The 13,002-nt window shown below is 40.5% G+C and overlaps 1 protein-coding gene and 1 pseudogene across 1 annotated transcript; both read left to right on the forward strand.

Annotated features, from left to right (window-relative positions):
• LOC122705848 (olfactory receptor 49-like) lies at window positions 1-1,445 on the forward strand. Its single transcript, XM_043921118.1, has 2 exons — window positions 1-11; window positions 428-1,445. The coding sequence occupies exons 1-2, from the start codon at window positions 1-3 to the stop codon at window positions 1,443-1,445; spliced, it is 1,029 nt and encodes a 342-aa protein (XP_043777053.1).
• Window positions 1,446-8,205: 6,760 nt separating this feature from the next.
• LOC122704677 lies at window positions 8,206-8,384 on the forward strand (annotated as a pseudogene).
• The last annotated feature ends 4,618 nt before the right edge of the window (window positions 8,385-13,002 follow it).

Here is a 13,002-nt window from a genome sequence, read left to right on the forward strand (position 1 = left end):
ATGGAGCTCAGGTGCAACCACAGTTTCTCTAACACAAATGCCTCTGCAACAAGTTCTAGAGTACATATTCCATTAGTGCTTTCAATAAATGGTCATGATCCACAGGATGCAGAATTTGCAGAGGAAAATATTTTAATGTATTGAGAGCCTTTACAATATTTGGACAAATATGGGGAAATATGTCATCTGATCTAAAAAAATAAGAAAGGATTTAATATAGTTTCCTTACAAACAAACAAAAAAAGTGGAAAAGAAATGGCAAAGGCAAAATTTTTCCCAAAAACTACCAGATAAATGGGTCAAAGTATGTGACTTAATGCTAACTCAATGAAGGGTCTGGACAACCAGCCTGAGGAAAGAGAAAAGGGGACCTGTAGGTCAAAGAAATAAAGGATTCCTTCAGCTCAAAATCCCTCTTTCCTTTCAGATCCCAGTGTCCTCAGATCCCCAGAACATCACGACTCCTGAAGCCGCACACCTCTGAGTGGTCATTCCCAGCAGAGGCCAGAGGAGCCACGGGGAACCACACCGCTGTCACCGAGTTCATCCTGCTGGGGCTCTCAGACGCCTGTGAGCTGCAGATGCTCCTCTTCCTGGGGCTCCTCCTGACCTACCTGCTCACTCTACTGGGGAACCTCCTCATCGTGGTCCTCACCCTCACGGACAGGCGCCTCCACACCCCCATGTACTACTTCCTCCGCAGCTTTGCTGTCCTAGAGATCTGGTTCACCTCGGTCATTTTCCCCAAGACACTGACCAACATCCTGACTGGAAACAGGACCATCTCCCTGGCAGGCTGTTTCCTACAAAGTTTTCTCTATTTCTTCCTGGGCACCACTGAGTTCTTCCTACTGGCAGTGATGTCCTTTGACAGGTATGTGGCCATATGTAATCCCTTGCATTATGTCACCATCATGAGCAAAAGGGTCTGTGTCCAGCTAGTTCTTTCTTCTTGGGTCACAGGATTCTTTATCATCATTGTTCCAACTTTCTTCACAATTCAGCAGCCATTCTGTGGTCCCAATATCATTGATCATTTCTTCTGTGACAGCTTTCCACTCCTGGAACTCGTATGTGCAGACACAAGTCTGATCGAGCTTCTGGGTTTTATCCTGGCCAACATCAGCCTACTGGGCACTCTGTCCGTGACGGCCACCTGCTATGGCCACATCCTCCACACCATCCTGCACCTCCCCTCAGCCAAGGAGAGGCGGAAAGCCTTCTCAACCTGCTCCTCCCACATCATTGTTGTCTCTCTCTTCTATGGCAGCTGCATCTTCATGTATGTCCGGTCGGGCAAGGGTGGCCAGGGGGAGGACAGGAACAAGGTGGTGGCCTTGCTCAACACCGTGGTGACCCCAGTGCTCAATCCCTTCATCTACACCCTGAGGAACAAACAGGTGAAGCAGGTGTTTAACAAGCAAATTAGCAAGCTCCTCTCATAAATAGGAGCTGAGCTGAGAGGGTAGAGAAAGTTGGCTCCTTTCCTGAACCTCTCCAAATACTGCTGCTTCCCGATCTCCATGAACTATTTCCTCTCAGACGGTTTCTTAGCAAATGCTATAATCTACAGTGGTTTCTTACATTTATCATTACTGGCTCATGCAATCTTGTCAGAGAGTATAAAAAACTCAGTGTACCACAACTGTGTCTGGTATGCCTTTCTGATCCTAGAATGTATCTGAGTGTTTTTTGGGTTTTTTGTTGTCAGGTTTTTGTTTTGGTTTTGGTTGCACTAGGTCTTTGTTGCGGCACACAGGCTTTCTCTAGTGGCACCGAGCAGGGGGTACTCTAGCTGTGGTGGTCAGACTTATGGTGGTTTCCCTTATTGCAGAGCTCTAAGGTGTCTGGGCAGAGAAGGCAATGGCAACACTCTCCAGTTCTCTTGCCTGGAAAATCCCATGGATGGAGGAGCCTGGTAGGCTGCAGTCCATGGGGTCTCGAAGAGTCGGACATGACTGAGTGACTTCACTTTCACTTTTCACTTTCATGCACTGGAGAAGGAAATGGCAACCCACTCCAGTGTTCCTGCCTGGAGAATCCCAGGGACAGCGGAGCCTGGTGGGCTGCCGTCTATGGGGTCGCACAGAGTCGGACACGACTGAAGCGACTTAGCAGCAGCAGCAGCAGCAAGGTGTCTGGGCTCAGTAGTTAAAGTTCACAGGCTTAGTTGCCTGGTGGCATGTGAAATCTTCCCAGATCAGGGATAGAATCCATATTTCCTGCATTGGCAGGCAGATTCTTAACCACTGGACTACAAGGGAAGTCCTGTTGTCATTTTTGTTTGTGTGTTTTGTTTTGTTTGCCACATGGCTTGTGGAACCTTACCTAGCTCCTTGACTACAGATTGAAAGCGGGCCCTCAACAGTGAAAGAGCAGAGTCCTTAACTGGACCGCCCTGAGTCTTAATCTGGCCTCATTTTAAATTATAATTTAACATACCTTCTTCACTAAAACCTTTAAAAAGCAATGAAAATATTCTCAATGAGAATATATTTATGATAGACTTCAGAATTATTATGTGTCCAGAAAAATTAATGAGGTGGAATAACCAACAAACATTGAACAAAAAAAGTGTCAGGTATTAAAACACTAACTTAAGAACAAACAAATAGAACAGTGGAATTGGATAGTCTAGAAAAATGATGCAGATTAGACATAAAGATCTAATAGATGATTAGGGTAGACTTTCTAGGAAATTCCCTGGTGGTCCACTGGTTAGGACTCCACGCTTCCATTGCAGAAGGCATGGATTTGATCCCTGGGTAGGAAAGAAAACTAAAATCCAGCAAGCCACATGGTGAGGCCAAGAAAATAATAACAATAAAACAAAGTAGACTTTCTAATCTGTAAAGAAGAGACAGTCCAGTGGATAAATAATGCCAAGACTATTGGCTAACCACAATAGAAGACTGCTGTCTTTAAAAAAAGATTGGGGTCTAGTACATTATTGGGAAAAGGTTAGAGCAGATCAATTTAAAAGTGATACATGGTTTAAATATTTATTTGAAATTAAAAGCTAGAAATATGTATTCACTAACCTATAAATATTCTTTTCTTTGAGTATTAATATGGTGATTGTTGTAGTCTTTCTTGCTTAAATCACATTTGCAATATGAAATTTCAGGATTTGCTTCAGTGGTACAAAAATTGTAAAGATGCCAGAGAAACCATCTATGAACAGAATTCTAGAATTTTCGCATTTTGTCTGTTGCCAGTCTTCACAGTCCTTGCCCACACCTCAATCAATGATTTTTTCTTTTTTTTTTAATTTATTTTTCCCCCTGAATTTATTTTATTATTTTTCCCAATTATTTTTATTAGTTGGAGGCTAATTACTTTATAATATTGTAATGGTTTTTGCCATACATTGCCATGAACCAGCCATGGACTTACATGTGTTCCCCATTCTGAACCCCCCTCCCACCTCCCTCCCCATCCCATCCCTCTGGGTCATCCCAATGCACCAGCCCCAAGCACTTGTCTCATGCATCCAACCTGGACTGGTGATCTGTTTCACACTTGATAATATACATGTTTCAATGCTGTTCTCTCAGATCATGCCACCCTCGCCTTCTCCCATAGAGTCCAAAAGTCTGGACTATATATCTGTGTCTCTTTTTCTGTCTTGCATATAGGGTTATCGTTACCATCTTTCTATGGAATCTATTGCAAGGACTCAATTTTGTTTTCGCAGTAACAGCTTTATTTTTATACTCATATTTCTTTGGTTTATCTTTATTTAGTTAAAAATGTCACTATAGTAACAAGTCCAATTATCAAATCAAGGTTTGGAAACAACTGATACTTGGTACAAGCTAACTGCTGGGAACAAAAATATGCATGCGTACAGCAGACACGTTCTAGCTGCAAAGGCATGCTGTGAACATCAATAACTTGGGGAGGTAATATAGCACAGAGGCTGAGAACAGCTACTAGAAGTCTACCACCTAGGTTTAGATTCCCAGCTATTAGCCATTTGAGCTTAAATAAGCAAGACTTCTTGCATCATATATATTGAAGGCAGAAGGAGAAGAGGGCAACAGAGGATGAGATGGTTGAATGCCATCACGAGTTCAATGGACATGAACTTGGGCAAGCTCTGGGAGATGGTGGGGGATAGGGAGGACTGGCAAGCTGCAGTCCATGGGGTCATGAAGAGTCAGACACAATTTGGCAACTGAACAACAATATATATATATGGAGATAATAATATATCTACCTCACAGAATCCTTATAAATATTATTAATATATGTCAGAATGTTTAGCTCAGGGCCTGATAAAGTTAAGTGCTATGTTAAGTGTTGGGTACTCTATTTTACTGAAGGAATAAGCTGTATAAATGAAGATAAATGAAGAGATTACCTAGAACCTTGGAGAAAAAGTTGTTAGATTCTCATCTCATATCTTAAACTGAAATAAATTCAGGATAATTAAGTAAATAGATATAAACCACAAAAAAGAAAATTTGGATAAAAATTATCTCATTAAAGATACATAGGGGACTTCCCTGGTGGGCCAGTGGTTAAGATACTGTCTGCCCGAATGGATAAGGAAGCTGTGATACATATACACAATGGAATATTACTCAGCCATTAAAAAGAATTCATTTGAATCAGTTCTAATGAGATGGATGAAACTGGAGCCCATTATACAGAGTGAAGTAAGCCAGAAAGATAAAGAACATTACAGCATACTAACACATATATATGGAATTTAGAAAGATGGTAATGATAACCCTATATGCAAAACAGAAAAAGAGACACAGATGTACAGAACAGACTTTTGGACTCCATGGGAGAAGGCGAGGGTGGGATGTTTTGAGAGAACAGCATGTATATTATCTATAGTGAAACAGATCACCAGCCCAGGTTGGATGCATGAGAGAAGTGCTCGGGGCTGGTGCACTGGGAAGACCCAGAGGAATCGGGTGGAGAGGGAGGTGGGAGGGGGGATCGGGATGGGGAATACATGTAAATCCATGGCTGATTCATGTCAATGTATGACAAAACCCACTGCAATATTGTGAAGTAATTAGCCTCCAACTAATAAAAATAAATGAAAAAAAATAAAAATAAAAAAAGATACTGTCTGCCAATGCAGGGAACATGGGTTTGATCCGTGGCCTGGTAAGATGTCACATGCCATAAGGCAACTAGACCCTGCACACCACAACTACTGAGCCCAAGTGGCCTACAGCCTGTGCTTAGCAATAAGAGAAGACACCACAATGAGAAGCCTGGGCACAGCAACAAAGAGAGTAGCCTCTGCTCACCTAAACCAGAGAAAGCCTGCACACAGCAACAAAGACCCAGCACAGCCAAAAATTTTAAAAAAGAGAGGGCCAAAAAATAAATAAATAAATAAAAATAAAAATAAAAATAAAAAAAGAGAGGGCATACCGCAACTAAAGATCCTGCAAGTTGCAATGAAGATGAAAGATCCCGAGTGCCACAGCTAAGATCCAGCATGCCAAATAAATACATATATTAAAAAAAAAAAAAAAGATGTGTAGGGAGTTTTTTCAATATAACTATAAATTTATAAACTTGGCTATATAAATTTTTAGACTTCTTCATGTTAGAGAAAAAAAAAACAGTAGTCATGCATGGATGTGACAGTTGGACCATAAAGAAAGCTGAGCACAGAAGAATTGATGCTTTTGAACTGTGGTGTTGGAGAAGACTCTTGAGATATCCCTTGGACAGCAAGGAGATCCAACCAGTCCATCCTAAAGGAAATCAGTCCTGAATGTTCATTGGAAGGACTGAAGTTGAAGCTGAAACTCCAATACTTTGGCCACCTGATGCGAAGAACTGACTCATTGGAAAAGACCCTAATGCTGGGAAGATTGAAGGCAGGAAGAGAAGGGGCTGACAGAGGATGAGATGGTTGGATGGCATCACCGACTCAATGGACATGTGTTTGAGTAGGCTCCAGGTGTTGGTGATGGACAGGGAGGCCTGGTGTGCTGCGGTTCATGGGGTTGCAAAGAGTTGGACATTACTGAGCAACTGAACTGAACTAGACTGAACTATCTGCCTGAAATCCATTTCCCATTCTTAAAGTAGCAGGTCCCTGATCTTAATAAAGCCCCTCTCCCCTCTCAGTTCATGTAACTGACATGGCATGACATCATCCCCAATCAGTTAAAGCATGACCATGGCTATTGGCTCAGGAATGGCCATATCACTAAAATCAGACCAGTGACGTCAAGCAAATCTCAATTCTGAGATACGGGACCTTGTGGAAGAAGAGTCGCTCATCTGGACTTGAGGTTGAGAGGATGTTGGGGGAAAGGACATAAGACACAAATTACCAATAAGGGGAACAAGTAAGTAGACACTACTATGGATTCCTTAGGCATTAAAAAGTAATAATGGAACATGAACAACTTATGGTAATGTTTTTGACAACTTAGATCAAATTGATAAATTTCTCGAAAGACAAACTACCAAAACTTGGGAGCTTCCCTGGTGGTCCAGGGGCAAAAACTTGATTCCAGTAGAGGGGACCCAGGTTCAATCCCTGGTTCACATGCCACAACTAAAGATTCCACATGCCTGATAAGGGGTTAATATTCAAAATATACAAAGAACTCATAAATCAATAGCAAAAAAGATAAACAATCCAGTTTAAATGGGCAAAGGGCCTGAATAGACATTTTTCCAAAGAAGACACACAAATGGCCAACAGGCACATGAAAAGGTGATTCACATTATTAATTATCAAGGAAATGCAAATCAAAACCACAATGAGGTATCACTTCACATTAGAATGCCTCTCACTATAAACAAAAGCGATAACAAATGCTCTCAAAGATGTGAAGAAGAGAGAACTCTCGTGTACTGTTGGTGGAAATGTAAACTGGTACTATCACACAGAAAACAGTACAGTGATTCCTCAAGAAATAGAACTAGTATATGATTCTGCAATCCCACTTCCAGATACACACCAAAGGAAACAAAAGTCATTGTTTCAAAAAGGTATCTGTACTCCCATGCTCACTGCAGCATACTCACAATAGCCAAGGTATGGAAACGACCTAAGTGTCTACTAACAGATGAATGAATAAAGAAAATGTGGTATATATAAACAATAGGCTATTATTTAGCCTTTATCCTGACATTTTTGACAACATGGATGAACCTGGAGGCCATTATGTCAAGTAAAATAAACCAGAAAAAGACAAACATTACATTGTATCACTTATATGTGGAATCTTTAAAAAAAAAAAAAAGGTTGAACTAGTAGATAGTAGAAAAGTGGTTGCCAAGGGCTGAGGTGGAGAAAATAGGGAGAGGTTGCTAAAAGGCTATGAACTTTCAATTATAAGATGAATAAAGTATATATCTAATATAACGGGGTGAATATAATTGATAACACTGTATTGTGTAATTGAAAGTTGCTAAGAGTGTAGAACTTGTATGTTTTCATCAAATAAAAAGGTAAATATTTAAGGTGATGAATATGTTAATTAACTCGGGGGGGGGAATCCTTTAACAGTATATACATCTATCAAATCATCACCTCTGAACACTTTAAATACCTTGCAATTTTGTCAATTATATCTCAATAAAAAGGGAAAAAACTACACGAGGGAGGGAGAGTTGAGAGAAAGTTAAATGGTCTCTGTTTGCAAATGACATAATCATCTACGTAGAAAATCCTAAGGAATCTACCCAAAAATGTTCCTAGAATTAATGAATCAGTGTGGTAAGGTTGTAGAATACCAGATTCTTGTGGAGAAACATGTGGTCGTGGTGGTTTAGTCACTGAGTCCCATCTGACTCTCAGGACCTCACTGAATCTTCCCCAGTCAGGAATCTAACCCACGTCTCCTGCATTGCAGGCAGATTCTTTACCACTGAGCCACCTGGGAAGCCCTTATAGAGAAGCCTATGATACTACCTTATATGCTAGCAATAAACAATTAGAAATTGAATTAAAAAAAAAACAAGCCATTTACGACAATACCAAAACATATGAAATGCTTTAAGGGGTAAATTTAATAAAAGATTTTTAAGACTTGAATATACAAGTCTGAAAATGATAAAACTACTGAGAAAAAATTAAAGGTTTTAATAATAAAAGGAGAAATACACTCATGAATTGCAAAACATATTATTATTATTAAGATGTCACCTCTCATAAATTGCCGATGAGGTTATAAACTGGTACAATTTCAGCCTTGTTGAAGCCAAGACAACAACATGGATCACCAGCACCTCTACTGGAACCATCTGAGAAAATTTGGCCAGGGGTCTCGCTCTTGCCAGGTCTGCTAAAACTGGCACGGTCTGATCCAGAAACAGGCCTCAATATGTGTCCCTAGAGTTTCCGCCAGTAAGCTAAAGACACCAGCTTCATTAAGTTGGACTAACTGAACTTTAAATGGATCATCCAGCACAGCTACCTTATGCAGAAACAATACCAGCGCTTTGTATATAAAATAAAAGTTTCAAAAACTTCAAAAATAAATAAATTGATACAATTTCATATTAGCTAATGAAGTTGAAGATCTGCATAACCCACAACCTACTAAAACCACCAAATCCAGCAGGTACCCTGGAGAAATTCTTACATGTGTGTCCAAGAGACTTGTCCAAAAACACTCACAACCACACTTCTAGAAATTGGGGGGAAGAAACTGAAAACAGTCCAAATGTCTCTCCACAAAGTAAACAATAAAGCAATGTTACATAATAGAACAGTATACAGCCATGAAAATGAATGAATGATAGTCACACGTTTTAACATGGATGACTGTCAGGAATGTAATATTGCAGTCAGAAAAGAATATACACAATTTGATGCCATTTATATAAAGTTCAAAAATGTACAAAGATAAAAATATACTCTTTAGGATCAATACTTCCCACCCCTCTGCCCACTTGGTTCCAGCATTCTCAGCCTCTGGGTTCCTCCCTACCTGTCCCTTTATGATGCCACCACCATCTTTCTTAAAAAGGGAATTTAGTTCTTTTCCAGCTTCTCCAGGCTTTAATTCCCACATGCTGCTCAACAAACATTCTTAGGCTATTCCCTTTTTATAGAGCAATAGGGATTATAAATGGTAAATTAACGTTCCTTCCCACTTTATTATTACACCACACTGCAGACTTCTATCTCAATGCCCAACTCACTTCCTGAAGTGTGTATCCTTTAGCTTTCTCTAACATTCCATTAGGTACTTGTAAGTCACACTATTTTAGAAATCTCAGAAACTTCACATTGCTCATGTAAAGGGTTTAAGGCCTTCAGTACTAGAAAGTTAATTACAGACATAAGGTGTATATAGTATCTAGCTTTGGTCACACCACAAATCAACTAACCCAAATTCCCTTGGTATGACATAAATTCATTCATTCATTCAGCCAGTCAATCAGCCATCTATGTATTTGTAACCGATATCAACTGCTCCACCAACCCATGGAGATATGTGGCTACATGTGCTCATATTTTTTTTATTTTTTCAGTTAATTATGTAAGTGTCCATTTTCTGTATTGACATCAGTTCTAGTGTCTGTTATTGGGCCTACCTGTTTCTCCCCTAAAGGGTCCCTGAATTCCAGTCCTTACACAGAAAGAAGGTTGGACAAGAGCCCATTCTCAGACCCTGGATGGGGCCCCCTCCCTACAATAATATTACAGAGTTTTAACAGTTAAGTGAAATCATTATTTGCTTGTTCCTTGGAAAAGAGTTGACTTATCATTATATTTTAGAGAAGGAAATGGCAACCCACTCCAGTATTCTTGCCTGGAGAGTCCCATGGACAGAGGAGCCTGGTGGGTTGTTGTCCATAGGATCACACAGAGTTGGACAAGACTGAAGCGACTTAGCATGCAAGCATGCACTGGAGAAGAAAACGGCAACCCACTCCAGTCTTCTTGCCTGGAGAATCCCAGGGACAGAGGAGCCTGGTGGGCTGCTGTCTATGGGGTTGCGCAGAGTCGGACACGACTGAAGCGACTTAGCAGCAGCAGCAGCAGCATTATATTACACCTCAACAACCTGGAGAGAAAAAACCTGAGCAAAGATCCAGCTAGCTCTTCAGTCTGGAAGGCTCTTTCCCTGTCAGAAGGCTCCTCCTTAAGAGGATGGAGGTCGGAGCTCAAGGAGTGGCTCTCCTTCCTCCCTGTGCTGATCACAGTAGCTGCCTTGGAGTAACCCTGGAGAGAGGGGAAACGAGAATTGGTCATAGAGAAAACACACTAAGACGCTAATTCAAGTTCTCTCCGTAAACACAGTCCTGAATCTCGACTCTGTGGATGATATCTAGGCGAAACCTTCCCTCTGGGTGAAGTGTGCCTCCCTCCAGCGGAAGAAAGGAGCCTCACTTCACTCTGCCATCCTTAGAAATAAGCACTGTGCTCAGTGGCTTTACGTGTAAACAAGACCTTGCAATCATTCATTATTTGTCCCACATTTTTAATGTACTCACTTAATGTAATATAATTCCCAACCTGTGGAGCTGAATACAATTCATAAGCAAGATATATTTTAAAATATTTCCCAATTGTCTGTTTATCCTTCCTAATCCTCCCTATCTTATCTTTTAGGTCATCTACCCCTTTGCTGTCCAACTCACTGGGAGGAGAGAAAAGGAGTCAGTGCCAGAAGAAGACGTGAGGGTAGGTAGTTTCTAACTAAACTTCTGCAGACAGTACAAACCAGCATTAAAATGGTGATGCTGCCAATGAAGTTATGTAGCATTTCCTAAAAAGGCCTCTTATCAATCAACTAACAATTATTTATCAAGTCCCTGCCATATGCCTCACATTCAATCACTCATTTCTTCAACAGAATTTTGCACTGCCAGGAGCTGTGTTAAGGACTGAAATGCAAAAATGAGTAAGATATGGTATCTACTCTCCAATAGTTCTTTTCTGAAAGAAATAAATAACCATAAGACCACCAATTCATACAACTGAAGGATAATCTGAATTAAATTATGTGCGCTAGAAATGCATGTCCATAGACAGTAGAGCTCAGTGGACTGAAATTGTAAAGATGCAAAAAAAACCAAAAACCTTCTTAAAGGAGGAAGTGCCTGAAAAGAGCTTTGAAAGAGAAGTAAATAATAGATAAGTAAAAGAAAGGAGGGAAGGCACCCCAGGCTGTGGGAACAGCTTTGGCAAAAGCCAGAGGCTGAAATAGGCTTGAGATGCTTTGAGAGCAGCAAGGAAATGGAAAAGACAAAGTAGGCTCTTCATTAGCTCCACAAACCAGTTTAAACCTCTTTCCAAAGGAATGGTGAAATTTTGATAAGATATTGTATGTGGGTTAAGAGTCTTTTAACTGTGGCAGCTTATAATTAAACCATTGTCTCTAGTCATTGTTAGACAGCTACTGAGAAAAGCCAGCTACCCCATGCTAATGTATAACTTCTTTGTTTTATGCAAAATAGTCAGCTCCAGTCTAAAAAAGAGTTGTGTGCTTCTATTCAAGTAGAAATGAATACCTCCTTCTGCTTGGATAATAAAAACCCAGGGCTTTCAAGCTCACAGGGCCTTTCCTGGACACACACAGTCAGAGCATCATGTAATTTTCTCTCTTTTCCTTCTAAACATGTGAAAAAAGAAGCAAAAACGCTCTGCATGCAGGAAAGTCAAGAATAAGCCAACACCTGGCTGTCCCCACGTAAGGAATCATGCAGGCAGATGCAGCCACCCATCCCAAAGGCAAAGAACGATGGCGAGATACACTCCTGAGGAAAAGAAAGGAGAAAAAGGACTTCCAAAAAATCAAAATGAAAGGAAATATAAGGGAAGGGAAATATAAATCACCAGGAAATGTGTCTGTCTATAAAATTAAAGTTCAGAGAGAACATGTAAAGACTGCATGCTAAGTCACTTCGGTCATGTCCAACTCTTTGCAACCCTATGGACTGTAGCCTGCCAGGCTCCTCTGTCCCTGTTTTCTCCAGGCAAGAGTACTGGAGTGAACTGCCATGCCCTCTTCCAAGGGATCTTCCCCAGATAAAGACTATCCAATCCCAATCCTCTTTATCTCTGACTGTTACTCACACGCCTGAATTTTCTTCAAGAGTGATGAGAAAAACTGAAGAATGAATAGGAGAGGCCCAGAAATGAATTTTGCTTTTTTTAATATCGAAAATAAAAATCCTTGACACTAATAATTAGTTAGCTAGCCAAAGTTTTTAATGTTGGTCACCCTAATGAAGAAAGTGAAAAGGGACTTCCCTGTTGGTCCAGTGGCTAAGACTTTGCACTCCCAATGCAGGGGGCTGGTTCGATCCCACATGCTGCACCTAAGACCTGGTACAGCCAAACGAATATTTTTAAAAAGAGGATAAAGAAAATTCAGGAGTGATGAGTAACAGAGAAAAAGAGGATTGGGATTGGATAGTCTTTATTTCTAAATATGAGAGCTTCTTAATGGTGCCATCCATTATGCTAACCATTACTGTGAGTAACTGAAACACCCTACAAAACCTTTTCTGAGCTTTCACAGTAAAAAGGATCCTCTCAAAAATGACCTATTATGGTAGGAAAAGTAGAGTATATGTATGTGAAGGATCCTTAAAGAGTCTGGAGCTCTTATGTTGCCAGTAGGAATGTTCGACAGTCTTTAATAAAGATAAATATACACTTACCACATTATCTAGCAATCCCACCTTTAGATGTTTACCCAGAGGAAATTAAAAAAGTATGTCTACTCAAAGACTTGTATGCAAGTGTTCATAGAAATTTACTCAAAAATAGCCCTAACGTGGAAACAACCCAAATGTCAACCGGTGAAAAGATAAATCAATCAATGGGATACCCATACCGTCAGGGAAGAACACTGACTGAAACACCCCACCCTGGCCAAGCACCACAGTAACCATTTGCGTGAGTTCTTTTATGACGGGAAACCCTGGTAAGGAAGACAGAACTAACAAGCTACCACTAACCAGAAGTATTCAGGAAAGGTTAAAAGGAGATGCTATGTGTCCTACCAAACAGAATCCTCGCTGGAATCCTTTTTGGTGGAG

This window comes from Cervus elaphus, chromosome 12 (assembly GCF_910594005.1).
Source record: "Cervus elaphus chromosome 12, mCerEla1.1, whole genome shotgun sequence".
NCBI classification, from domain to species: Eukaryota; Metazoa; Chordata; class Mammalia; order Artiodactyla; family Cervidae; genus Cervus; species Cervus elaphus.